The 26,771-nt window shown below is 41.5% G+C and overlaps 1 protein-coding gene across 2 annotated transcripts in view; it reads right to left on the minus strand.

The window, feature by feature from the left end:
• The window catches only part of afap1 (actin filament associated protein 1), a 79,148-nt gene extending 62,221 nt beyond the window's left edge, over window positions 1–16,927 (minus strand). The window contains exon 1 of one of the 2 annotated variants that reach the window (XM_041779198.1): window positions 16,688–16,927. In XM_041779198.1, the coding sequence (XP_041635132.1) occupies window positions 16,688–16,724 (37 nt within the window). In that variant the 5' untranslated portion in view covers window positions 16,725–16,927. The remainder of the gene's footprint in view (window positions 1–16,687) is intronic. The other variant, XM_041779197.1, reaches the window with a different exon arrangement.
• Window positions 16,928–26,771: the final 9,844 nt, after the last annotated feature.

Below are 26,771 nucleotides of genomic sequence, written 5' to 3' on the forward strand. Positions count from 1 at the left end.
TTGTTAGAAAAGTCTGAAAAGGTGTATTTTGCATATGTGACCTCTAAGATCATTTTTTCAAATGTCACATAAAAAGTATCAAAAACCGTTAGCCACCGTTAGCATAGTTATTTTTGGCCACATTGTGATATCTGCCTAACTCTACTCTCTTAATGCTGCTGATTTATTGTCCCTTATTGCCTATATCCTCAGCCAATAAGAGTGCTTGTTACATTCAGTAATCTCCATATGCCTGTTTGTCAAAATATGTGTTTTTGAAACACTTAAAATATGACTTAGGCAAAGTTAAATACTTTGAAACCAATAGATGAGTGTCTACAAACAGCAAAGCAATCTCTCAAAGCAACAGAGCTCTTATTACAAGTGTAGAGCCACATATTTAACAGATCTGCCTCACTTTCTCCATGCACGGTTTTATATGTCAATGCTAAAAGCCAAGCTCTCTTTACTGCTCCATTTACCGTTTCATAGTTTTGTGCAACCTGCAATACTTCACTCCACTGGGGTGGTCAAAAAAAACCCCTACCACTGTGTGTGAGCGTGTCATTAAACCTTAAAGCCAGCGCTCCAGATCACCAAACATCGACCAGGGAAAATGAAGTGGCACAGAGCGAGGAGGACCACCCTCAAACACGGCCCGAGGGGGAGTAAAAAGTACCTCATCGTGCAAACAAACCTCCCACGCCCTTTTTCAAAAACTCACTCCTGTCTCTCTCCTTTTCTCCGTCTGTCATTCCCTCATTGAGGTGTCTTTACATTATCTGTGCATGCATTCATTTATTGCATACTTCTGATTGTGCAAACTCCTCTTTTCACACACACACAGAACACATTCTGGTCTAATATTTGCACATCCCACATACTCTTCCAATTATATTTACATGAGGGAATATATAATTTCCTCTAACCACATTTGCTGTGTCAACACTACGCATGCATGACAAATGATGGCAGCTCCTTCCAACAAAAACAATTAAACCCTACACCCACACAGAAAACACCTCGACATGTCTGAGAGATGTTTTCACTGTGAGGTATTCACACTTCCCGGAGCTGGGAACAAAGCGGGTTTTTCCTGGGTGAGGTGCAAAGGGGTCATGTTTAGGTCTCAGGAGAACTTGAGACCCTCAGGCTCCGTCGCTGTTGTTGTTTTCAAGGGAAAAAATGCTTAGGTAGGTAAGGAGGAGGAGGGTTTTCTGTGCCGTTTCCCAGAATACAGCTGTTCTGATGGACGGCGCACTGACAGAGCCTGTCCCTCTTCATGCGTGTATGTTTCAGGTGTCTGGTTCTTGTTAACACCCGTGTCTTTAACACTTTAGGACGTGTTTAGTCTGAGCGTTTGACAAGCTTTCACTCACAAATGCACTCAGGGATGAAGAGCTGTGCATCCTAGTTAATTCACTGAATCAGTCACCTTCACAGGCCAAGTTTACCTGGTTCTGGATGAAAACTTTAGCTGTGTTTTCATTCTTGTTTACCCGACAACAACGTTTTGATGCCTGAAAACAAGATCCAAAATGACAACTAGTGAAAATGGCACTGTTTCTATCACTGTGTAAACTGGCAACACAGTTCCCTCAGAAATCGAAGCTTTATGCCCATATATTCCTGTAACACCTAGTCTAGGGGATAGGAAACACTGGGGGCTCATCCGGGATAGAGGTGGGCTACAACAACAGAGGCATACTTCACATTGACTTGCTACATTTCCCATTAAGGATGCATTTTGGGCATTCAAGGTGACAGCACACATCCCTGTGTGCATTGTGCAGTAGGCTGCTTGCAATAAGAATGAATGGAGGCCAATTAGTAACAAGCTATGAGGCTAGCGGTGCCTCTTTAACAGCTTTTCTACTTCATGTAGTCATGTTCTAACCTTGCAAAGCAGATGGATACACCCGTTTCCTTGTTTCTCACTGGCAAATCCATCTTGCAAAGCTCCTGTCTGAACTGTTTGGGTCCAGTTAGAATGTTACAGGACCAATCAGCGTTGAGGCTCAAGAGCATTTTTACTCGGTCACGTCTCAGTCTCTGACTGGCCAGACTCTGGATTTTTCATCAAGACCAGTCAAGATCACGATGACGGCCAAACATAAACTTTACATGAGTAATTTAACCTTCAATTTTTCTGTTTTTTGGGGGCAAATTGTGCCCGCCATGATCAGTGTTAGGGGCTTCATACAGGACTCTGCTTAGTGTCTTACTTTGGCCAGAGGAAGCCCTGACTTTTCCTGATTAATTATGAACTAATGTTGTAATTTGACTTAAAACAGCTGCTGTAGGGTCACTGATTTCCATGCGTCCTTGGAAAGGAGGAGTCAGAAATACCTAAACACTCATTTCAGGCCTCATTCAAGATATTTTTAAAAAATTCCAGCTTGTCATTGGCTTTGTTATACATAGAAGGATTTATCTTTGACAAATATGTGAAAATCCAAAATAATTTCATGTTCACATGAGCAAGAGTCCTCAAAGCATAACAAAAAGTATGATGCCTTACTCCATTATCATCTAAACCTGTGTCACTATGGAACTCAAGATAATACAGCCTGTTTTGTGGGTCCAAGCCCACACAAACTATCGAGACAACTCAGCCATTTAGACTAAAAGTTTAATGGAAACATGTCCTTGTTTAAAGATGCAACAGCAAAATACAAATAAACCCAAGCCAATCTAGTTTTGGGTATAAATCTGAGAAATCTAATTGAATTGGGAGATGTTCCCCTTTTCTGGCTGTATCAGCAGCTCAGAGGTTTTCAGGACTAAAATTAGACAATAATTTGTCACAGTAAAGTTACATAATATCTCCAAACCCACATCTAAAGAAAGATCAGCAGACAGCATGCCAGAGGGCATCAAAACTCAGCTCATGAAGCTTCTTCTGTTTCATTTTTCTTACTATCTATATGAATGTCCAGGTGATACCTCTACTTCAGGTAATAGACCCCTCCCCCAGACAGCCAACAGATTTATGAGAATCTCCAACATGTTTAATGTCCAGACCGCCCGATCATCTACGGCGAGACTCTCTGAGCCTCTGGGAAACTTCAGTGCATTGTGGGCTGAGTGTTACTGTAAGACAGTGGGTTTTTTGTTAATTGAGGCTGGTTTATGGTCAGGCATCGTCATGGTTACTGCTTCCAGTGTGCCACCAAAACACAGCAGGCATGATTACATAAGAGCCTACGCACACAAACACACATCAAAGTATAAGCAGTATAAAGGTATACATCCAAAGTTTACAACACAAATCTGTGCAGGAGTGAAATAACAATAAACCTGATGTAAATGAGTTAAAACTATTTACTACTTTTAATAAGGAGAATATTCCTGGAAATAAAACATAAAGCTACAACAACATGACTTTAAACCTGTGATAAAAGGCCGTCCAGACCTGCAGATTACTGTGTGCAATTATCTTAAGTTGACCTCTAAAAATACAAGAACCTGAGCCTCCACTGCAGCTGAGAGCTAAGAGGCAATGCTGGTTTCTTGTGCACAACCCCAGTTCCAAAAAAGCTGGGGTGCTGTGTTAACTGTAAATAAAAACAAAATGCAATGATTTGCAAATCTCACAAACCCAAATTCACAACAGAACGTAGACAACATGTCAGAAGTTGAAACTGAGACATTTTACCTTATATTAGCTCATTTGGAATTTAATGGCAGCAACATATCTCAAAAAAGTAGAGACAGGGCAGCAAAAGGCTGCAGAAGTAAATGTTTATAATGAAACACAGCTGAAGAAGCATTTTGCAACTAATTAGGTTAATTATCAACAGGCCAGTAACAGGACTGGGTATAAAGGGAGCATTTTAGAGAGGCAGAGTCCCTCAGAAACAAAGATGGGCAGAGGTTCACCTATCTGCACAAAAACTGCAACCAAAATCTGACCTGCCCACAGAGGTTTCTGGGCCCCTGAAAGCTTTCCCTTTTAACCCCTCATGTGCGACCTTGCTAAAAATTGTGGAACAATTTCAGAAAAATGTTCCTTAATGCAAAATTGCAAGACTTTGAATATCCCATCACTATATCACCAAAACATTCAGATATCTTGGAGAAATCTCTGTGCACAAGGAAACAGACCAAAGGTCAGTATTGGACACTCAAGATTTTTGGGCCCTTGGGCGGCACAGCAGGCATGATTCTGTACTGGAAATCACTGCATGGGCTCAGGAACACTTGGAGAAATCATTGTTGGTCAACACAGTTGGCTGTGCCAACCACAAATAACAGTTAAAGCTGTACAATGCAAAGAAGAAGGCATATGTCAACAGGATCCAGAAATGCTGCTGTCTTCTCTGGGCCAAAGCTCATTTAAAAATTAACAGTGTTTCCAAAATGGAAAACTGTTCTGTGGACGAATAATTTAGCCTCGAATCGGGCCATGCCTTCCTGATTACTGAGAGGAGAAATCTGGCCCAGATTCACTTGGATAATTGAATGATCTCATTATGTCTTAAGTGTTCTTGCAACTCTCAAAACCTCTGCATAATCTGATACTAACTTCTCACACCCAGGCAGCTTCTTCCAATCAAGGAAACCACATTCCCCCCATTCCCAGCAGAAGATCGATCCCACAGCTGGGGCTTCTTTACTGCTTGCTTCCTCCCTTTCCCCCCGTCCTCTTTCTTTGGCCTGAGGTTTTATCTAAGCACCCTTTAATTATCTTTTAAAAGAGATACCAAAGGGAGAATCATCTCTTTCCACAAATACTGTCTTTAGCTTGCTATTGGCCTAACCCCCTTTCATTCTCCTCTCTCATATCTTCTGTAAACCTCCGTCAGCAGGGCTCTATCCCTCCATCTCCAACCCTTTCTTCTCCTTCTTGTCGTGTCTTTAAATCAGGGTTTTGCAGATGTGTATTTGCGGTCAGAGAAACATCTGCTGGTACGGTAAACCACCTGTACAGTTCGATAGGAATCAGCCGCACTCTGTGATGATCGCTTGGCATGCCCGATGGAACGAAGAAAACACACAAACCTCATAATTACAGAGCTGAGACGTGGGGAGAGAGCAAGACAGCGAGTCTTTCATCATAAACTAATGCAGCATCGCCTGCTCTCTGATCTGAGCACAACTCTCCCTCTCTGTTGGTGTTCGTCCAAGTCCAGGCTCTACAAATCCTATATGAAACATTTATGACTGGAATTATTGCATGACATTCACAGCTTTTACTCGCAGTATACACAAAACATTCCAGTATATAGGACTGTATGTAAGGCTTTTTCCAGTTATAAGGCAAGAATTTGTAGACCATGAGGAAAATAACAGATTATTGTATTATTTAACCATTACAGCTCTTCAATGGAAACAGTCTAGAAGTTCCTAATCTTAAAAACCTGGATCTTAGTCTTGAATATGAACCCCCACATTGTTTACAAAAACATTTAAAATACTGGATTAGTATTTCTGTATCACTCTATGCACCTTTCACTGACATTCTTTATCGGCCAGTCTGAAACAACTGTGTCTTGCTTTATCAGAAAGCATCCTCAGCCAAAATCTGGGGTCAACTTGCAAATATTCACCTGCATTAGCCAGAGTCTCTTCACCTCTGTCTTTTGTACTCTCCTTCTCTTTACAGCCCTTCAGGAAAACCTTGATTTTCTCTGCTGTCCTCCCTTCCAAAATTCTTATCTTGCTCTATGTCCCTGCTTTCTTCTCCTTCTTCATCATCCTCATCTTGCTCTCTGTCCCGGCTTTCTTCTCCTTCTTCATCATCCTCATCTTGCTCTCTGTCCCGGCTTTCTTCTCCTCCTTCATCATCCTCATCTTGCTCTCTGTCCCTGCTTTCTTCTCCTCCTTCATCATCCTCATCTTGCTCTATGTCCCGGCTTTCTTCTCCTCCTTCATCATCCTCATCTTGCTCTATGTCCCTGCTTTCTTCTCCTCCTTCATCATCCTCATCTTGCTCTCTGTCCCTGCTTTCTTCTCCTCCTTCATCATCCTCATCTTGCTCTCTGTCCCTGCTTTCTTCTCCTTCATCATCCTCACCTTGCTCTCTGTCCCTGCTTTCTTCTCCTCCTTCATCATCCTCATCTTGCTCTCTGTCCCTGCCTTCTTCTCCTTCATCATCCTCACCTTGCTCTCTGTCCCTGCTTTCCATTCCTTCTCCATCATCCTCATCTTGCTCTCTGTCCCTGCTTTCTTCTTCATCATTCTCGCCTTACTGTCTCCCTGCTTTCTTTACTTCTATTATCAATATTTTCTTCTTTCTTCACGTCTTCATTTAGACTACCAACCCGGGTGAAAAGAGTGCACTGTCACTGTCTAGGTTGATCTGGGGCATTGACAGATGGCAAATATTAACACGTCATGATAAAACACTTCTACAAGTCTTTTGCTAATTTTCTCAGGAATTTTATCAATAGCATGTTTAAGATAGATTTCAGCTTTTGACGGAAATGTGCCTCTTTTTTTGTGGGTCTTGGGGGCCTTATTAATTGCAATGCCTGTAATAAATTCAAGTTTTCTATTGATTAGCAGCATTGATTCTAACATAGACGCATCAGCTGTGATTTTCACAATTGGGGCATATCTTTTGTTCATTTGAACAGAGAAAACCTAGATGTGGGAATAAAAATTTCACTGCATTTACACTCCACTATGTCTCTATCTTAATTTCACATATGCACTACTGTTGCATCCCAGCCTATGGAAACATACGTACATCCTCCCATGGGAATGCCTGAGATGAGCCATTCTTGGCACAGATAAAGTACAAGTGGCTCTACATTTTCTTCTGGTCTTAAGCCAGCAGCATCTTCTCTTTAGATGCTAAAAGAAGCCTGACTGTGACTGACAGTCTGAACCTTCTCATCTGTCAACGCCTGTTATATACCATCTCCATCAGCAGACACACCCAGAGAGAATCAATCTGAGTGTGAACATGTTTAGCTTAATGACAGCTCCAAATTGAAGCCAGAACTTCATGCAAGCTCGGCCTGATTTGTTCCAAATGATTCCTAGACTCTTCTTTTGTTATTGCCATCATCTCTACCAAAGAATATCCGTTAATCTGATAGACCCCTCACTGTGCGAACCCCTGAACCCAACTTGGCAAGCCACCAAAACAGCTTGTAATCCTGAAAGCTTTGTCCAACACAGACAAGCTAACAAGCTCATCCTGTTATATCAATAAGCCTATTAAAGACGCCCCGCTGAGGCTGATCAGAAATGATTCCATCCTGACACTCACAAATTATCTTAGAATGATCAGCACCAAAGATAAACAGGACTATTTCAACCGTTAGCTTTACATTTTTAGGCACGAGTCCAAAAGTAAGTGTTTGGTTGATGATGTGAAAGCAGTGGGCTCATTGCCAGCTGTGTTAATGCCAAAGACACTGTCCTATTTGGCATCAGCCGTGCACAAACTCTGGATCCTTCTGCTGTGTTTTTTCAGATTGGTATTGACAGAGAGCGACTGCAGCGAGGGCTATGATTAGTCGGCCTCCAAATTAAAGTCTCTGCTCCCGCGTGCCAGCCCACTGACAGGCCGGCTTTGGAGGGAAGGAGGGGAGATTACAAACTCATTTCTCCTCTTTGCTTCTGGGATTCGTCTAACCCCCCCCGCCACCACCACGTAAAAGGGGGGAAACATGATGGCTGACACATGAAAGCTTTTAAATTTCAATCATCTTTGGGCCAAACTGGCTTTGTGAGCAAGCAGAGAGGGGGAAAGACCCCAACTCTAAAGCAGGACCAAATGGGCCAAGTGGGCCAGAACGGAGACACCATGTACCGATTCAACCCACATCACAAACACCCCGATTAACTGCTCGTAGACTAAGGGTTTCCCTGTGGAAAGCTGCAATAATTTAAGGTTATAAACACTTAAACACTTGTGCAATTTTTCCCCCAAAATATAGCACCCCATAAGTGGGGGAGTTGAGCAGGGACCTGCTGAAAGGGATCCTAGACTTGCAAAGCTGCTGGACGTGTTTGTAACAGCAGCTAGAGCTAATATGGAGAGGGGAAAGGCAAGTCAGGGTCCCAGAGACAGGTATTGTTTTGCAAAAACTGTCATCAGCATAAAAATGAAAAGAAGCATTTAGTATATTCTCTCCAAGGCTATCGATATAAATAGTAATTAAGTAGTCCCAAAACGGAACCTTGAGGAACCCCTTTGCAGATTTTCCTCGATTGACAAGCGCACCGTCAGCAGTACTGCCAAACCGTTGTGGTAAGGAGGAGCTGAGCTGAATGGCAAAGCTCTCCATTTACTAGTGGATCTACCCCCCAACTCACACCTAAGATCATGTAATGATCCAAAGAATGAGATCATGGTGCTGAAATTAGTTTTCTCCAGGGAGTGGCAGGGCTCCGCCTTAGAGATAGGGTGAGGAGTTCAGACATCCAGAGGGAACTAAGACTAGAACTCCTTCACATTGTAAGAAGCCAGTTGAGGTGGTTCAGGCATCTGATCAGTATGCCTCTTGGACGCCTACCTTTCTGAGGTTTTCCAGGCACATCTAGTGAGACCTTAGAGAAGACCAAGAATTAATTGGAGGGATTATATATCCTGTCCAACTAAGACTTTTTGGCACAAACGTGTTCTCCCATCTCTTGGAGACCAAAAAGGGGAAAAAATCATTCTGTGGCAGAAAGTCTTTAAAATATTCCCTTTTTTGTATTTGCAATTTTTGTGCCATTACTCAAAGCAGTTCCTGTCTGCAGAGACACAGAGGGCCACATCCCAGCTGCTTTGCCCCTCCACTATGAGCTACTCAAGCCATCTGCATGACCTAAGTGTGAAGACATTCCCAACTGGACAAAGTATGACAACAAGACTTAACAGCCTGCTGTTGGTTGTCACAGCCTGTCACAAAGCATTCTGAGGAAACAATATGGGGGTTAGCATTAAAAACAATAAAAATTAAAATAAATAAATAAAAGATGTTTAATATCAGAGTTACTGGTGTGGATTTAATCGTTGAAGACCCTGGAAGTCACCCAAGTTCCAGGTTTGCTAGAAAAGCTTCAATGAGAGCTACAAAGGCGTGGATAGCGTCATTAGAACGGCACAACAGCAGGCTGTGCATCTCTAGTGCAATTTCAGTAGTGACATCTTGGACAATCTGTGTTTGGGGTCTAACATGGGAGAGAGTGTCAGTAATCTGGTCATCTTTCATGAAACTATGCAATGAAAAACATCTGCACTGGTAATGGCCATCAGTTTGGAATCAACCTTGATTTTCAAAACTGTTGCATGCTAGGAAGAGCTCACCATGTCAGTGTTAGTCAGGATGATTTAATGGTCTCTACATACAGAAACGTCCTGCTCATTAAGAGATGAAGTTGCACATAAGGGACCTGAAACAGAAGAAGCGAGTGCACCATTTGACACTACATGCCCAAAACTCTGATCTCTATCTACATATTATTGATGTAAACAATTTCTAAAATCTTCACCATGGAAGTTTTCTAAAAGGTGCAAAATCAAGGACCCAAAACACTGTTTGCATCACAGCAGGTCAAAATGCAAAGGAAAACCTCAGTTTTCAAAAATAGTCACCTATGTGTGGAAAATATACAAATAATTTGATTTAGCAATGGTTATTTGCAAATACTGGAATTACATATGCCAAATTAACTACATCATGATGAAGATTTATTAAGAAAAAAAAAGCTTTATCTGCAAAATAAAGCATGCACAGTTTTAAAACTGCTGCTTTATTATGAAAGGACCTCTGATCAAGCAGAGATAATGCAACCCTAAATTTGGCTGGAGAATATCAGTGCTTAAAGGCAGCAAGATCTGAAAGAAAAAAAAAAATCTTAAAAAGTGTGTAATGCATGATTGATGTCACCCTCTTTCACTTCAAGTCCATTCATATCTTTACATCAAATATATGACTCATTATACATGTTTGGGGCCCACATAAACAACAATAACATCTCTGTTATAGTCTGAAATATGCATGATAACATCAGCCAGGCTCTCCTTTTGCACTTAAATGTATTCTCTCTTTCCTGTTAGTGCACCTCTAACAAATGTGTGAGCCAAAGTATCAGACAACTAAGTAAACACGGGGGTTTACCTTCGATTAAATACCTGCATATTGGTTGTCTTAAACTCACACTGGCTTAACCCTCACCCAAATCCAAAACCAAAACACAATCTGCTGAGTTTTCTTGTGCCGCTGAGATGTGATTACAACCCCTCTACACAATGACCGTCTGTCAGAACCTCACCAAATGTCGGGTAGAGGAGCGCCGCCGGGCCACATGATACCCTGCAGCTGCTAGCAGCGGTCCTGTTATTGTAGGACTCCATTCACTGCTACAAGGAGGAGACACTGGAGACGTGGAGCATTTGTGTTGTCATTCCAGGATCATGTTGGGAAAACCTCTGGCTGCTACCCGAGCGTTGACCTGGATTGTGTTAATATCTGACCAATCACCGGCAGATGATTCTTAGCCTCTGAGCATTATTGGCAGTCATTTAAAAATCACTTCTGATCCTTTTTTCACGTCTCAGTGAAGCATGTGAGATAATATGCTGTTTATGTATCCAGGCCTGTAGTCTAGCAACGCTGAGGTAATGAAACGCAGACTTGTTTTTAAGGTAACAAAGCCAGAAAACAATGAATCACGTTGCATAACAGCTGGCTGTGTCAAAGAGCTGACAATGAAAACATCATGAAGAACGAGAAGGTTTAAGCACTAGCTCCATGCTTTTAAGGTGAGCTGTTACACTGGAAGTCATAGGGGAGCTAAACTATGTCAGGATAAAAGATTACAGCTACTTGAAGACTAAAAAAGAGAAAAATATTCACAGAAGAGGTCTGTGGAGGTGAAGGGAAATCTTAAGCATGAATCATCTCTATAAATGTTGCAGAAAGTCTGCCGTTTTATTGCAGCGGTCCAAGCTCGAACCCTTCCTGTTTTCAAACAAAGGAACTACTTCACAGTGTGGCCTGCATGCTTATGCATGACACAATAACACGCAAAAAACAATCAATGGAGTGCTGTAGCTTTGATCAAAGCGATGCAATGATTTGTTTCTGGATTAAACAGCATCCATCTTTTAAGAAAGGTTCTTTCTCTGCGGGAAACTTCTCTGTAATTGTCAGACATGAAGAAAATGAAAATAAGTTGCTCACTTTTAAAAGAGTAGACTATTTTGATTGATATTGAGTTCACCATCAAAGACAGGACTTAAAAAATAAATATCTGAAACAACTATTTTGGCTCGTTTTTGAATATTTTTACAAAATTTTTGACTGCATATTTCCGGAAAACATCCATCTTGGGCTGCACAACGGCACAGGTGTTAGCGCTGCAGCCTCACCGCAAGAGGGTTCCTGGTTCACTTCCCGGTCAGGGTCTTTCTGTGTGGAGTGCATGTTCTCTTTGTGGATGCATGGGTTCTCCCCGGGTACTCCGGGTTCCTCCCACCACCAAAGACATGCTTGTTAGGTTAACTGGTGACTCTAAACTGCCCATATACGTGAGAGTGAGCATGCATGGTTGTCCATCTATATATGTCAGCCCTGCAATTGACTGGTGACCAGTCCAGGGTGTACCCCGCCTCTCGCCCAATGACAGCTGGGATAGGCTCCAGCCCCCTGCTACCCCAAATAGGGAAAAGCGGTATAAAAGATGGATGGATCCATCTTTCCAAGTCGATTAGTACCTTGGTTTTGGCTTTAAACATACTGCCAGTGTTGCCTCACTGAGCTACCAAAATCTGATTTAATAGGAACAGTGAGTGTGCATCTCTGCAGCTGATGTGGAGTTGCACTGTAGAAAAGAAAGGCTGCAGTTCTTCCTTCATCTGCAGACTTGACTAGTATTTGCATCGTTGTCAATGCTGAAAATCTGCATTTACACCAGTTGCTTTAACAGAGCGAAGTTGCTTTTTAATGACGCCAATTCCTTTAGTTTCCAGTCGACAAATTCCCACCAAACTTGGGTTTTCAGTCCCAATATGACCCTGTTGTTTACACGGTCTCATGCTGACAATAGTGAGCACGTCTCTGCAAATCACAGTCTGGCTTATGTGCATCATCAAAGCCAAAATAGGACAACAAATGTGGACTTCTGTATCTTTTAAGTATTTGTTTTTGAGCTTGTAGTTCATTTATTGATGAGGAGGACAGTGAATAGAATAAGAAAGAGGGATGAGAGAGTGGGAGACAGACATGAGGGAAAGGCGCTGCAGGAGCTGACTTTAACTCATGAGGAGAAACCAAACCACTGCGCCATCCGCACCAAATCCGTCATTGTTCACTAAAATTAGGAGACGCACTGGATTAACATCAGAATCAGCCAACCCTGTTGACAAATGCCCACCATCAGCAAAAAGTGCGTCACAAACAGATATCGGAAGCAGAGTTTTTGGTGTTTATTAGTCTCCTGTTAGAAAAAAACGATCCATTTTCAAGGTCAAACTCGTTGGCATAGCAGGAATCAGCTCCACTCACTTGAGAAGCCACAACATTTTTTTGCAGCTTGCAGCAAAGTAATATTTAAACCTCAGTTATTTAGTTTTCATGATCGATGAAAGCCAAAATGTCAATTGAAATTGAAGCTTGATTAATTACTTAACGAAAGCCAATACTAACATTATTTTCCAACATTTTTTTTAGTGCAACACTCTGACTGTGTAAGCATTTTTCATATGACTTCTTCTACCCAGTAGATATTGTCTTACTTGACTGCAGTAAAATAGACCATTGGTTCCCAACCTTGGGTCTGGGACCCCGGGGGGGCGCCAAAGATCTTTGGTGGGGCATGAGGCTTTGTCTGCTCTGAAGCTGCCAAAATTAGATTTGCAAATATTGGTAAAAGTAATGATAAAGCAGTTATTAAGTAGTTTATACAAAGGTATTTTGATTAGAAAAGCATGCAAAGACCTTTTTAGGGCCTTATCAGTGAAAAAAATTAAAATCTATGTTGATTTCTCGTGGCAGTGTTGGTTGGTTGGTGTGGTGTTGGCATGTTGGGGGCACCAAGGAAAAATGGTTGAGAAACACTGAAATAGACCATGGGTTTCCCAAACATTGACAACACCTTGGCTGGCCACCCATGTTTACTGCCACCCAAGGAAATTTACAAGGAACTTTTTTTTCTTTTTTTAAATTTATGAATATTGGAGTATTTTAAAGACATCCACGTTCCTTTTGTAAAAGTACCAATTACAATGCATTTAACATCAGAAATTTAGCTTATTATGCTATCATATCAGCATTTTCTTGGCGCTTTTTGTTGCTCATACAGTCCTGTGCTCCTTTACTTAAGGATGATAGTTGTGATACAGCAGGCCTGTAAAGACAGTAATGTTATCTAAACACGATAATAAAACAAACTGCTGATGAATAAGTGAAACATGCAGAAAGAGTCAGAGTGGAATGGCCATCCCTGTTGACCAAGTAACATGTTATTCTGTGGGAAACACTGTAGCAGACACCAGCTTTAAAATGATAACATAAACAATGGCTACTGATATCTGTCTGATAGCTTTTCATGTCCATATCGGCTGACACTGATGTTAATCTAATGCATCCCTATCAAAAACAAGCTTACAGTGGATGAAGTCAATGTTCTAAGTCATTTTTTATTCTTAATTCTTAATTACAGACAACTTTGTGGCTGTCTTCCTATGCATTTTACTAAAAGGGGGTCATACTGAAAAATACCAGGGTAGCCCTCTAAGTGATACATGAGGATGCATGGCTCATAAATAACACCAACATCTCATCACTCTGAAGAAAGTATGCTGTATGTTTATGAGGTATGAACTGGAGCATTATGTTCAGCCACATTAAATCACCAGACAAACTGAATTGAGTTTGGCGTTAAGCTCATCCTGACAACCAACCACAACCCCTAATGACATCGTCAAGAGCCAACTGTCTCTCCACAGCGTCTCCTCCTTTACTCTGTGACCCCCTCCCATCCTTAGAGAGAAGAAGCTATAAACATTTCTGAAACCTTCTGCAACTCAGTACTCAAAACATAAACTGACAACTTCATCCTGTGATCTCACTGCTGACAGCAAAGTCACATGGCTTCACTCTAACATGGTGGTACTCCACACCACAATACACTTTTGTTTTTATAAAAACAATGAACTATGACGAAAGGTTGCACAGAGCTTAAACATTGCTGTATAGTGTGATTAGGGATGGCTTAGTCCTTATCTACAGCTATTAGCTATTTAGCTGAGGGTTGTCATGACATCAGAATTTAAACTTTGATTTTATCCCAGTAAAACTACTAAACAATATTAATACCTGTTCTGATACAACGACACCATAAAAGTGCAATCAATACACCTTTTATCCGGCAATTTCTTGACAGATCACAGTTTAGACAGTGTGCAGGAGTTTACCAATACAATACAGCCATTATTCATTGATTCATCCTCCTATGCATGGGTATTATGAGTACTGCCATGCTGCTACATGCTCCTAAACCTGATGTAAACAGCCCTGAACTGATAGCACTGATAGCACCCCATAAAAACAGCACCATTTAGCAACCCACCCAGAAAATGAGGATAAAGTCAACAAGAGCCTGTTTCAGATTTTACTAACATGTAAGTAAAGAAATGAGTGGTGACATTCAGCACAGGAAAGAGGACATTAACCACAAAAGAAGATTGAAGGCTAGCTCTCTTAATGCTAGCCACATTCTTTAAACCATGGGACGTTGGTTTGAAGCAGTGCTTCTCAACTGCTCTTGCCATAGGACCCACGACCAACCCCTTACTGTGAAATCCTGACCCAAATGTAAGAGACTTTTCAACCACAAAAATTCCATGAATGAAAAATGTTGCCATTGGGACCCCAATCTATGAACATATTATTTTATTCTGTGAGGCCCCGATAACAGATCATGGTTGTGTTTTTCCGATCACAAGAAATGAAGGCATTGTAAAAGGAAAAGCAGCTTTCATCAAAAAATTTCAACTCAAAATGACAAGACAAATAAGGCCGAAATCACTCATTGCAAAACCTCCATACATCCTAGACACTTTACCACAATTTCCTTCCAAACATCGAACTAAAAGCAGGTCCACAACCCACTTCTGAGACCCAGCCCCACAAGTTGAGAACCCCTAGTTTAAAGAATGACTTGACTTTAGTCTAGTTCACTGAATGCAATTGTAACTGGCATTTCAGGATATCTTCAGTTTCGATGTTTTTGATATTATTGTTCATTAAAGCCTTGGTTCGAAACTGGAGGGTCAAGACCCAAAAATAGGTTGCAAAGCCATTTTCAGTGAGTGGTAAATGTGTGCCTGGAAAAGACGTGGCAAAAGGTCTATGATGTGCTTTTATGTTGAAGGGCATGTCACCATTTCTTTGCTCTTTCAAGTCCAAAGCGGCCTATTTTTCATTCAAAATATTTAATTTTGATTGAAAATTTTCCAGCAAACAGTTCAAAGAAAACTCCTGCACAAAGTCCAACTCGCAAAAAAGAATAACTGGTGTTTATTTGCAACGTTTTGGTACTAGACCTTCATGAGGCAAACCCTCTGACGCACTTATCCTAAGTCGCTGTTTTTAACTGGCCAGACTTGCTGCAAAAGTTGTGAGCATTTACCGTGTCTGATTTGAGTGGACAAACAAAAGTACAACAGCTCTTCACACATCAGCCTTGTGCATCAAACTAAACCAAAATATACCCCCTCTTTGACTGTCTTGAGTGTCAATAGCAGACTCAATAGCAGCTCAAATGTCGTTGATTTGGGAGTTTTGAGGCACACTCTGGGGCAAATTGTCTTACTGGTTGATCAAACTGAGGATGGTGCTGCAACTGCTGAAAGTGACTTGCAATGAAAAACAGGGGTCAAGTAGAACTTCAGCAACAAGCAGGCAGTTAAAGAGTAACTGCAGCAAAAGGTCAAATTCAGTGATTTATTTAACAAAAAGTTGTGTTTTGAGCCAACATGCTCTTATTTAGGCCTGAAAATGTACCTCTGAGTTTGGATCCAGCACTCACTGGGGGATGTGCATGTCTTATCTTGATTTTATACAATGTCCAAGTGTAAAAAAAGTGACTCTCTGAGCGTGCGTGGACGTGTGCACGTGCTGTGCATTGCTTGCATTGTCAAATAAACAACCTCGCCTGCAGTGAGGCTGTGTTTTTGAATCCACTGTCTTCTACTGAATCAGAGGAGTCTCGTGAATCTGCTCCAAATAAGTTGAACCCTCCAGGCGTACTTCTCAGCGCGTGGGGGTGTGTGTGCGCGTGCAAAGGTGCATGCCTGTTTTGGGTCATGCAGGGCTAGAAAAAACACCCGTGCATGTAGCTAACCTCAGCAAAATAACAGTTAGATTGTATTTTTAAAATGAAAGGGAGCATTCAAAATTAACATTTCTAACGATTTGCTACATTTTGATTTCAGCATTAATCAGGAGGTGACTTCAAAAGTCATTTTCAAGAAGAATCTCAAAATTTTACTGGCATTTTTGTGACAGAGTCATCAAGAAACTGGGCCAAACCTGACCAGGGCTCAGAGCAAAGTGAACGAGGCTGTAATATGAGGACCAAGCGGTAACTGGCTGCAGACTTTGTAGATCATTAAAGTTTTTACGTTTTCTATGGATTTGAGGAGAAAATGCGCACTAAAGTGACTCAAACAGCCCTGAGTGTTTTTCTCTGCGTATAAAAACGGTTCATCGTCTCCGCTGGTCAGAAAAAAAAAGCCCCAGTTTGAATCACTCACCCCTGCTGGAAGTGAACAGAAGAGGGTCGCTCCTCATCGTGAAGTCAGACTCATCTAATCCGCCCACAGACACACGGGAGCGGGAGCGTGCCCAGCGGCTCCTCGGCAGTAAAATCCACGCACAGAGACAGACTTTAGCAACGTTTGTGATCCTTCAGTTTCAACCTCCTCTTATTCCTTCTTTAGGAGACACCCGGCCACTGAATTAGCTCCTTTCAAACTTTTTCTCCTGGTGGTTTTACTCCTCCTCTTCCCTCTCCTCCGCTCCTCCCCTCTCTCTCCCCGCAAACTGCCTGCATGGATACTTAAGATGCGTTCAAAGACAATCGGAAATGGAGCAACTCGGTGGCATGTATGTTCATTAACAACTTCAGTAAGCTCTTTTCAAATAGGTCTTAAAGCATTTTTATGTATCCTGTTTTAACACTGTAAGGCACTTTGAATTGCTCTGTGTAGGAGTGGTGAGCTGTAAAACTAAATGACGTCCAGTTGGTGCCACTTCCTGGTCTGCTGACTCTCATTGGCTACTGCAGGTAGTCAATTAGAGGCAACTAAATTTTTTTCAATTGGGGAGGTTCAAACCCTGTTTACACAACACATTAACCAATATTTACACTCGTTTTGGGTATTCAGATACAAAGTTGTAATCCTTAATGCTTTGTGTGGATGCAGCTTAAATCATGCTGAAAATGGTTTGGTATCTGATAGCTCAGAATGCATACTGAGGTGGTCTGGGACACCTTCATCCAGTCTAAATTGGTTGTACACCGAGTTTTCATTTTAATCTAACAGTAATCCAACAGATTTATTTGCTATTTAGTGTATCACCATGTGTGTTCTTTAAGGCAACATAAGGGGGAAAAGCTGCTAAAAAGGCAGCGCTAGTCTCTGAGTCCATAGCTAATTTGCTTCCATTCATTCTTACTGCCAGCAGCTTCACTATACAAAGCATGTAGGGAGTCATGGTAATATTTTATGTACAGGTTTAGCGCACACTATCCAGGATGAGCCCCCAGCTTATGGTGAAACGATGTACAGGCTTTTGTTTGTATAAAGTCAGTCATACACTGTGATTTTATGCCAGCTCTTTCACAGTCTTGGCAGAATGTCAGCTTTTACTGTGCAACTACATCGCTTATGGGGCACGGCCATCACGTATGATTTATACACTCACACTACACAGTTCGATGTTGGCGCTGTACAAGTAAAGCCGGGATGCAATGTGACAAAAATCTGCAGAGTTTCTGCACCATCCGTGTCAGCAGGAGGCAAGCAGGTCAGCATATTTCCTACTTTATTTCCTTTATTATAGCGAGGGAATTAAAAAGTAATTCCTGCTGTTGTCATGATGATTTAAGATGCTGTCTGACGGTTTACAAAGACAAAAAGACCCTAAGTTGAGGATTCTGTTTGTGGTTCTGCTCTCACTGTGGGAGTGTCTGGAGTTGTGCGACCAAAATGTAACATTTCAGAAATCTACCTGACCAGAGCAGCTGGTCCGGCTGTAGTCTGGTCGTGTTCGGCTGTATACGCAATGCATAGTATGGATGCAGGTACTAAAGTGCAGTTGTTTGGTATCTTTTCCATCTTTAATCCCTAGAAATGCACTGTCTGAACAATGTGACTGGACTAAGCATTTAATTAACTGTACTGACTCTAAACACTTGAGGCTGGATAAGACAAACAGTTGGCGTCAACAAGCCTTGATTAACAGAACATCCCAGAAATGCCGGAAATGTTTGAGGGGAGAGCAGACTAATCTGGCCCACAGGTATAAAATCATGCTGTTTGTTGCTAGCCTTAGTGTAAAAACCTATTTTTAATACTCAGATTTAAAAAATAAAAAAATAAAAAAAAATGTTTTTGCTATTTTTTGTTATTTTGACATTATAATTATATATATTTTTTGTTTGTTTTTTTGGCCCTTATTTTGATAGGACAGGACAGTGCATTGTGTCAGAAATCAGGGAGAGAGTGAGGAAAGACCAGCAGGAAAGCAGCCACAGGTGTAATTCTAACCTGCATGCATGCTTTCATAATGGGGCGCAATCAAACAGCTAAGCCAACATGAATGTAATCAAAGCCATAACATGCATATTTGTTTTGTGATAGGTTATTACTGATTACATTTATTCCATCGTGGATAGCCGTTAAAATGATGGCAGGAAAACTAATAAGACCAATACTGTTTAGTTTAGCACAATTTATGCTTTTTTTTTTAATATAACAAAAAAGACCCTACATGGTGTAGTCTACCTGGGGCATAAAAGCACAAATTACAGAGTGTCCTTGAAGGCAGCATTCCTCTCCACATGTGAAGACCATTTACAGTTTGAGAGTTGCATGAGATTTAAAACCTCTGGATTTTCCCACTTAATTCTCTTTATTTGCTTCATTCAGTAAGTTATTGGTTGAATTGGATATCTTCCAATAATTTTCACCGTCTCAAGTCCAAGTGGCACATAAAGTTGTTTATTTTACATCAACACCCCTTTAAGTGGCTTTATGCTTTTGCAGATACGTGATTGTTTGTGGGGACACAAAAGTGACTGGTTCTGCTCCTCTAAAACTACTCCAACAGTCTTACAGAAGATAAACTCAAACCCAGTGACCTCAAACCTCGTCAAAATGACTCTGAACCAGGTTTAGTTTCACTTAAACCACAAACTAGGGACTAAAAGAGAATAGCTTTCCTAATTACACTCCATTATCATAAGCTGCTGACTCCCCTTGTCCCCAGGGGCAAGAGCCGGGCTGAGTTCAATATCCCATCTGCCACCAGGAGAGAGGAGGAGGATGGCGAGGAGGAGGGGAGGGGGCGGGGAGTCGGTCTGAGGCTGCCCAGTGCTGTGTTTTTCTTTTTTCTTCACTTTTACAGAAAGGAACATGAGACCGTAGGAGGGAGCAGAGCGGAGAGGAAGACTAATGTCCAGACTCACCTTTAAGAACCACAGAGAGGCAGAGGTGGTTAAAATAGGATTTCCCTGAAGGATAATCACCATAATGTTCCTCTAACTGACCTCGTCCCATAAAGGAGGAGTGTGTGGTGCTGTGCTGAGAATAAATTGAACTGTCACACTTTTGTTAGCCCTGCATGGCTCGTGTTACATTTTTGGCAGTATGCTGCAAATTGAGGGAAGTGTGTTGTCTAATCTGTAGTAAAATATCTCATAATACTTAATATAAGCCATATTTACCCATTAAATCTAAATAAACATCTTATTTTGAAGATGTAAAACACAAAAATGAGACCTGAAGGAGCTAAGTTCACAATATCTGGTGCATATTGGCCTCTGCCAGGGGTGCCCCTTATCTCTGATTCTTTTTGTGGTTTTGATGGACAGGATTTCGAGGTGCAGTCAAAGGGAGGAACGTTTCTGGTTTGATGACCTCAAAATTTCATTTCTGCTTTTTGCAGAAGATGTGGTTCCACTGGCATCCTCAGCTTAGGACCCCCAGCATGCACAGTTCGTAGCTGAGTGCGAAGCAGTCTGGATGAGGGTCAGCACCTTTAAGTCTGAGGCCATGGTTCTCCCTGCTGAAAAATGGTGGATTGCTCCCTCCAAGTGGGAAGTCTCTGCCCCAAGTGAAGGAGTTCAAGTAACTCGGTGTAGCATTGGCAGTATTGCAGAAGTTGTACCAGACCATTGTGGTGAAGAGGGGGTTTAGCCAGAAGGCAAAGTTTTTATTTTACTAGTCAATCATTGTTCCAACTTAATATGTTCCATATGGTCATGAACTCTGGGCATTGACCAAAAGAATTATATCGCAGGTTCAAGCAGTTGAAATGAGATTCCTCAGGAGGGTGTTTGGGCTCAGCCTTAGAGATAGAATGGAGCTTGAAGTAGAGGCACTGCTCTTTTGTCTTGAAAAAGCCAGTTTAGGTGGTTCAAGCTGATTGGATGCACCCTGGTCGCCTCCCTGTGGAGGATTTCCGGGCCCTGCCAACTGCCAGAGGAGACCCCAGGGCAGACCCAGCACTCACCAGAGGGATTATACGTCTTATATCACCTGGGAACACCTCAGAATCCTCTAGGAGCTGGAAAATGTTGTCTGGGCTGACTTGCTCACCTCCAATTTCCACATACAGTGGCCGCGCCGCGAATCCTGCTGCGGAGCAAATCGCTCCCTCTCTTGTCTATCAGAGCATTTCTACATCCAGTGCTCCAGAATGCCAGCACCGCGTGTCTGGAGCACCATTTAACTTTGCCTCGTTCAAGATATGCTGCAGGTCTATTTTTAGTGTCAGCCACTGCCAAACCGCGTCAATACCCGTCGATCAGAAATCTCCAAAAAAGGAAGTCACATGCGTAGAATTCCAGTTCTTTCAAAATACAACACAATGCATGGACTTCTGGTCGCAAATCATCACATATTAACAATACGTCTCATCCTGCAGCAAGAGCAAAGGGTCACAAAGAGGTCACTTTTACAGAGGAAACTAAACTTATTTCAGGGTTTCATTGCTAATCATGTTACCACAGGGGTAGTGTGTTGCAGACTGGTTATGAAACGAGGGTTGCATTGCTGAATTCTGCAGGGGTTCCGGCAGAGACAGCAGTGTTTTAAAGCATGTGGGGCGAGTAAAACTATGTTTGCTATATGGTAGACAGAGCAAAATCTTTCGCCACATTGAAACAGTGTATTATCAAGGCTTTAGTATACCCAGTTTGGACATATGGATACCGAGGCAAAGTCCTTAATGCTTTGCATGAACCAACCAAAGTGCATAATGAAAATAGTTTGATGTTTAAAGGTTCAGACTGCAAGCTGAGGTGGTCTGAAATGCCTTCAGACTGGACTGGGAGCGTAGACACAACACATATTGACATGATCTGCTATGAGAAAAAGCTTGCCTTTATATCCAGCCTGACTCAGGGTAAAAGGAATTTTGGCTCTAATTAGACAGCCAGATTATTTGTCTCAGCTCAGTATAATAGCCTGGCTTTTGGCTCTCAAACAGCTCTTTATTTGACATCATTTTGACATTTTATATCTTTAAAATTCCAACAATAATAGAGAAAAAGGGATACTGTCTCTCAAATGGGAGCTGGCTCTGTCCTTCATAAAAGAAGCCAGCTCATCCATGAATGGCACTTCACTACTCCCTCATCTTGAATTGAGATGTCATTCTAATCTAGCCAGCACCCAATAAATTTTGATTGCAAAATCAGTGTGTTTTAAAAGCATGTTATGACAACATGAGGGAGAAAAGCTGTTAAAGAGGTACCACTTGCCCCTCTAACTGCACCCAATTCATTTTTATCACCAGCAGCTTCACTGCACAAGTACAAAACTATGATATGTCTATCCCGGACGAGCCCCCAGTTTGTGGTGAAAATGATAGAGACTATTGTTTGCGTAAGGGGGACAAAAATTTTTAATCAGGTTGTCACTGAAGGCATATTAATGTATAGTATGGATGCACATACTACAGTGCAATGCCCAAAAGGAATTCTTAATACAAAACAACTGGGGCCTGAGACAAAGACAGTGGTCCAGATCAAGTTATAACAATGCTCTGACTTAACTATGCATGTAAACTTACTGAATATGTCCTTTTTCTTGGCCACAGAGAGCCTCAAGTTCAGCACAGCAAACTGGAAAGGGCCACACAAGCATCCACACACAGATTGTGGTCAGACACAATTGCTTCAGACAGGCCTGTCAAAACAAACCAAGGCCTAATCTGCACCCAAAAACCCTCCAGATTTTATGTCCATTAAAACTCTGAGCTGATGTGAGAATAACGAGGTCAGACAAACACCACAGAGCTCAAAACACGGGAGGCCAGTCAGGATTTGGGTGTTTTTATGGGCAGGAGATGGTGGCATTCTTCTCAGCTCTCCTCATTGTGCTGCAGAGAGACGCAGCATGCAGACCAGATGACCCAGGAGTCAGTAAATTGCAGAGGAGAAGTCCGTAGGGAGGATTTGTGCTGGAGCTAGGAAGCTGTTATCAGGGTGAGATATGACGAAGCAGAGGGAGTGTGTGGTGACTCTGTGTGTGTTGAAATGATGAGCGATGACAGGATGGATGAAAAAGTATGTGTGTTGTAGCTATCATTCTTCATTCGAGTCTGTAGGAATCACTTCTCTCTGCTCTGTGGGTGTGTGGGGGGAGATGTTGGCTGGGCTCTGCTGTTTAAAAGTCAACAGTGACATCAGTGTTTGGCCCCATGACTCAGATTAAATCTAATAGAGATTGAGATACTGTAATAACTTGGACCGATCTGTGCCCCGGTCAGCCATCAACCTGTCGTGTTATTGAGACACCCCACTGAGCAGGCACAGACATCGAGGTTCAACGAAGGCAAGTCAGCCATTATTTTAATTTGAAATAAAAACACCCTTCCCCTGTGATATGTCCTGTTTTAATGTTTTCATCTCTGAAGTCAATCCATTAACACATGATGTCTAAAACTTCAAAACATCTGATGTTCTCTAAAACAGTTTACTACATCCATAGAAACCTCTGCATAGGGAATGAATGATGAGGACATCAAAGCTATGTCAGTATTTTCATTTCTATGACTACTCACCAAAACAAAGATCTATAGATACATGAGTGGATGGATGGAAGGATGGATGGATAGATGGATGGAAGGATAGATGGATAGATGGATGGATGTAGATGGTTGTGTGGATGGATGGATGGATGATGGATGGATGGATGGATGGATGGATGGATGGATGGATGATGGATGGATGGATGGATGGATGGATGGATGATGGATGGATGATGGATGGATGGATGGATGTAGATGGTTGTGTGGATGATGAATGGATGGATGGATGATGGATGGATGGATGGATGGATGGATGGATGGATGATGGATGGATGGATGAATGGATGGATGGATGGATGAATGATGGATGATGGATGGATGGATTGATGATGGATGGATAATGGATGGATGGATGGATGATGGATGGATGAATGGATGGATGGATGGATGGATGTAGATGGTTGTCTGGATGGATGGATGGATGGATGGATGTACGTATACACAGACATTTTTTTTTTTAGGTTTTCTCACTTCTTAGCCTTAACTTTATTTCAGGGATGCACTGAAAATTCAACCACCGAAAATTTTCGGCCGAAAATGGCCCAAAAGTGCATGTTCGGTTTTTGGCCGAAAGACTTTCATCACCGAAACACTTGTTGTGATGACATAAGCAAAAAACGTGGCCAGCACGCGCTTGGATCAGTGGTTCTCAAACAGGGGTACACGTACGTGAAGGCACTCCAGGGGGTACGCAAGAATTCAAAATACATACCGGCTGTTTAGGAAAAACAGCGACTTTCTTTGCACGTCAGGAGTGACATGATTCTGTGAGTATATTACGTACAGTCTAAATCACATTCGTGCTGCGAATGTCTGCGGTGCGTTGTCTCTGTCCTCTGATAAACAGTGATATTTATTAGAGCAGAAGATAAAAGGAGATTTGTCCCTCTCTGTCCTTCACTCCATGCGTAGCGCAGCACTTTTACGCACATCCAGGAGGTCAGTGCCGTTTTGTTTCACTGTTTCATTCACTGTGCCAGCCAAGTTTGTAAGAGGAGGGACTGACTTTTCATTCTTCTATGTCTAATATGATCAATAATAGTAGGGTGCAGGAGCCTTTAAAAGTCATATGTCTTAGGTCAGAGGAGACTGTGTTGGTAAATATTTCACTAAAGTCCCAGTAGTTTAGAAACAGCTCCAGCTGTGTGAGTAGCGCATTTACGTTCACATAGACATGTCAGGCTGCCTGCTGCCTGTCTCCCTCTCTACCAGGCTAAAACAGAGGCAAAAACACAAGAACTGACTACAGACAGATATGAGAAGAGGACAAATATCAGGTGGTGTTGGAGAGAAGGACCTTTTTGTTCCTCTGTCTGCCTTAAAAATCAGCACCACCACCACCATGTCCGCTCGTCGGAGCGAAACATAAATATCCGCAGCAATGTCGCGCTGTGAAGTGATGTTGCTGGTTTGGAAGCTTGCATTGATTCCCCACAGGTGTGCCATGAATTTAGTCATGAATTTTTAACATTTAAAATGTTTAAAAAAAAAAATCTAATATTTGTAATTTGAAAGTGTTTATCGGTTACAAAGTTTGATAAATCAGACGGCTGTCACAACACTGTTTAATGTCTTTCTTTTTGGCCAAAAAGCTTTGCGCTGTTTAGGGGATACTTGGCTGAAAAAATACTTCACAGAGGGTTCACGACTGAAAGTTGAAGGTTGAGAACCACTGACTTAATGTATACATGAGTGGGGTCAAGTTAAACATGTTGTTTTGTATTCTATTTTATTTTATATTGTGCATTGTTGAAATGTCAGTGCTTAATAAATATTTACATAATTTTGTAATTGATTTATTCTTTGAAGTATTGATATTAATTTATGCAATTGCAACTGATTTTAGTGAGGTTAGTACACTGTCATAACCATAAATGCAATGGTACTAATAATTGGCATAATAATTTATTTTGGTGTTTTGGTTGTCAGCCTTGGTTTCCTCATTTTTGGTTTTCCGTTTCGGCCAAGAATTTTCATTTCAGTGCATCCTTACTTTATTCTCAGCATTTTCACCTTTTCTTGATAGTTTTACTCAGTATTTTGTCTTCTTTCTGACAATCGTTTGCTTTTTTCAATATTTCAACTTTTGTTGGAGAACTCAACTTTTTTTCTGCTGAATTTTGATTGTTGTTTTTTCATTACACTTTGACTATTTCTCCAGTAGAGGATTTTTTTTTCTCTTTACATTTTGAGCTGTTTTTTATAAAGTGCATAGTAAAAAATAAGTCTTCTATCTTATTTTTCCTTTTTTACTTAACCGTAATACTCTTCTGCATGTATGCATTATCTACTACAGAACCACTCCAAAAAGCTTCAAACCTTTATTGCACAGATTGCCTACAGTGACTCAGATTGTGCAGACATCTTTGCATGAATGTACACCATCTAAATCCAGAACAGCTCTCTCCTCTGGGTCTCTCCACCCTGTTTTGCTTTGACAGAGAAGTATGTGTGTGTGAGAGAGGACTAAGTCTTCATGCGTGCTGAGAGGTGTGTGCAGGTTGGCTGCTGTTTTGACAGGCGTGCCTTGAATACCAGCCTTTTTCTGGGAAGAGGGAAACATGCTGAATTGAAACAGGCTGGCTCGTGCATGCACACAGTCGTTCCATTTTTTTTGGAGCTGCACAGGAAAAACAAACTGAAGGCCTCGGAGAGGGAGAGTGAGTCTACTTTGCTGACCTGTAGAGCACACTGACACTTCTGCGGCTGTGGAGGAAAAACTTTAAGATACTGTACATGTTACGCATCTTCTAGTGGATTGTACTGGTTTTGTGGTCTGAAACTTCATTGTTTTGGTCTACTCTCACTGCTCCTAAGGTTAATGACAGACAGCTGGTTTTAGTTTAGTAAGACAATGAGACAATTAGATACTAAATATATATATTTTTTTTTTTTTGGCAAAAAGCCAAATGATTTTGGCAAAGATTGATTTATAAAATCAATTTAAGGGTAAAACCTCTAAGGGGGTAACTACCTTTTATAGGCATTGCAGTGTGCAAAACTCAAGAAATAAAAAAAAGTCGAGATATGGAAAAAAAGTCAAGTCAACTCTTGTATTTTATCGTTATTCTCAACCTTTCAGCAAAACCTTAACTCTAATTTCATCATTAGACTCTTTCACAATTAAAAAAAAAATCTCCCCGACTCTAATGCTCTTTCCAAACAAAGGTAATAAACGGTGCTACAGGTTAAAACCAGACTAATGCTCTCCAGAGTTATAACCCAGATGAATTCCTTCAGTGCGTACTTGCAGACGGCTCCATGCCCCGAAAGATGTGAGGGAGGTTAACCCAACCTGGCAGCCATAATTTTTATTCACCTCTTTAAAAGTGAGAAGGAGAGAACGGCTCGCTGTCTCAGACGTTGATCCCAAAAGGTGCAAAGGTTGTCATTTTCACCCAAACATGAAACAGTCTGGTTCAGATTCAGGAGCTGTCATTCTTCAGATTTTTGAATCCCTGCTGTGCAAAGGTCATCGGAGTGAAAGCTAAGAGAAAAAAGCTTCAAAGGATGTGA

Source organism: Cheilinus undulatus, linkage group 22 (assembly GCF_018320785.1).
Source record: "Cheilinus undulatus linkage group 22, ASM1832078v1, whole genome shotgun sequence".
Lineage (NCBI taxonomy): Eukaryota > Metazoa > Chordata > Actinopteri > Labriformes > Labridae > Cheilinus > Cheilinus undulatus.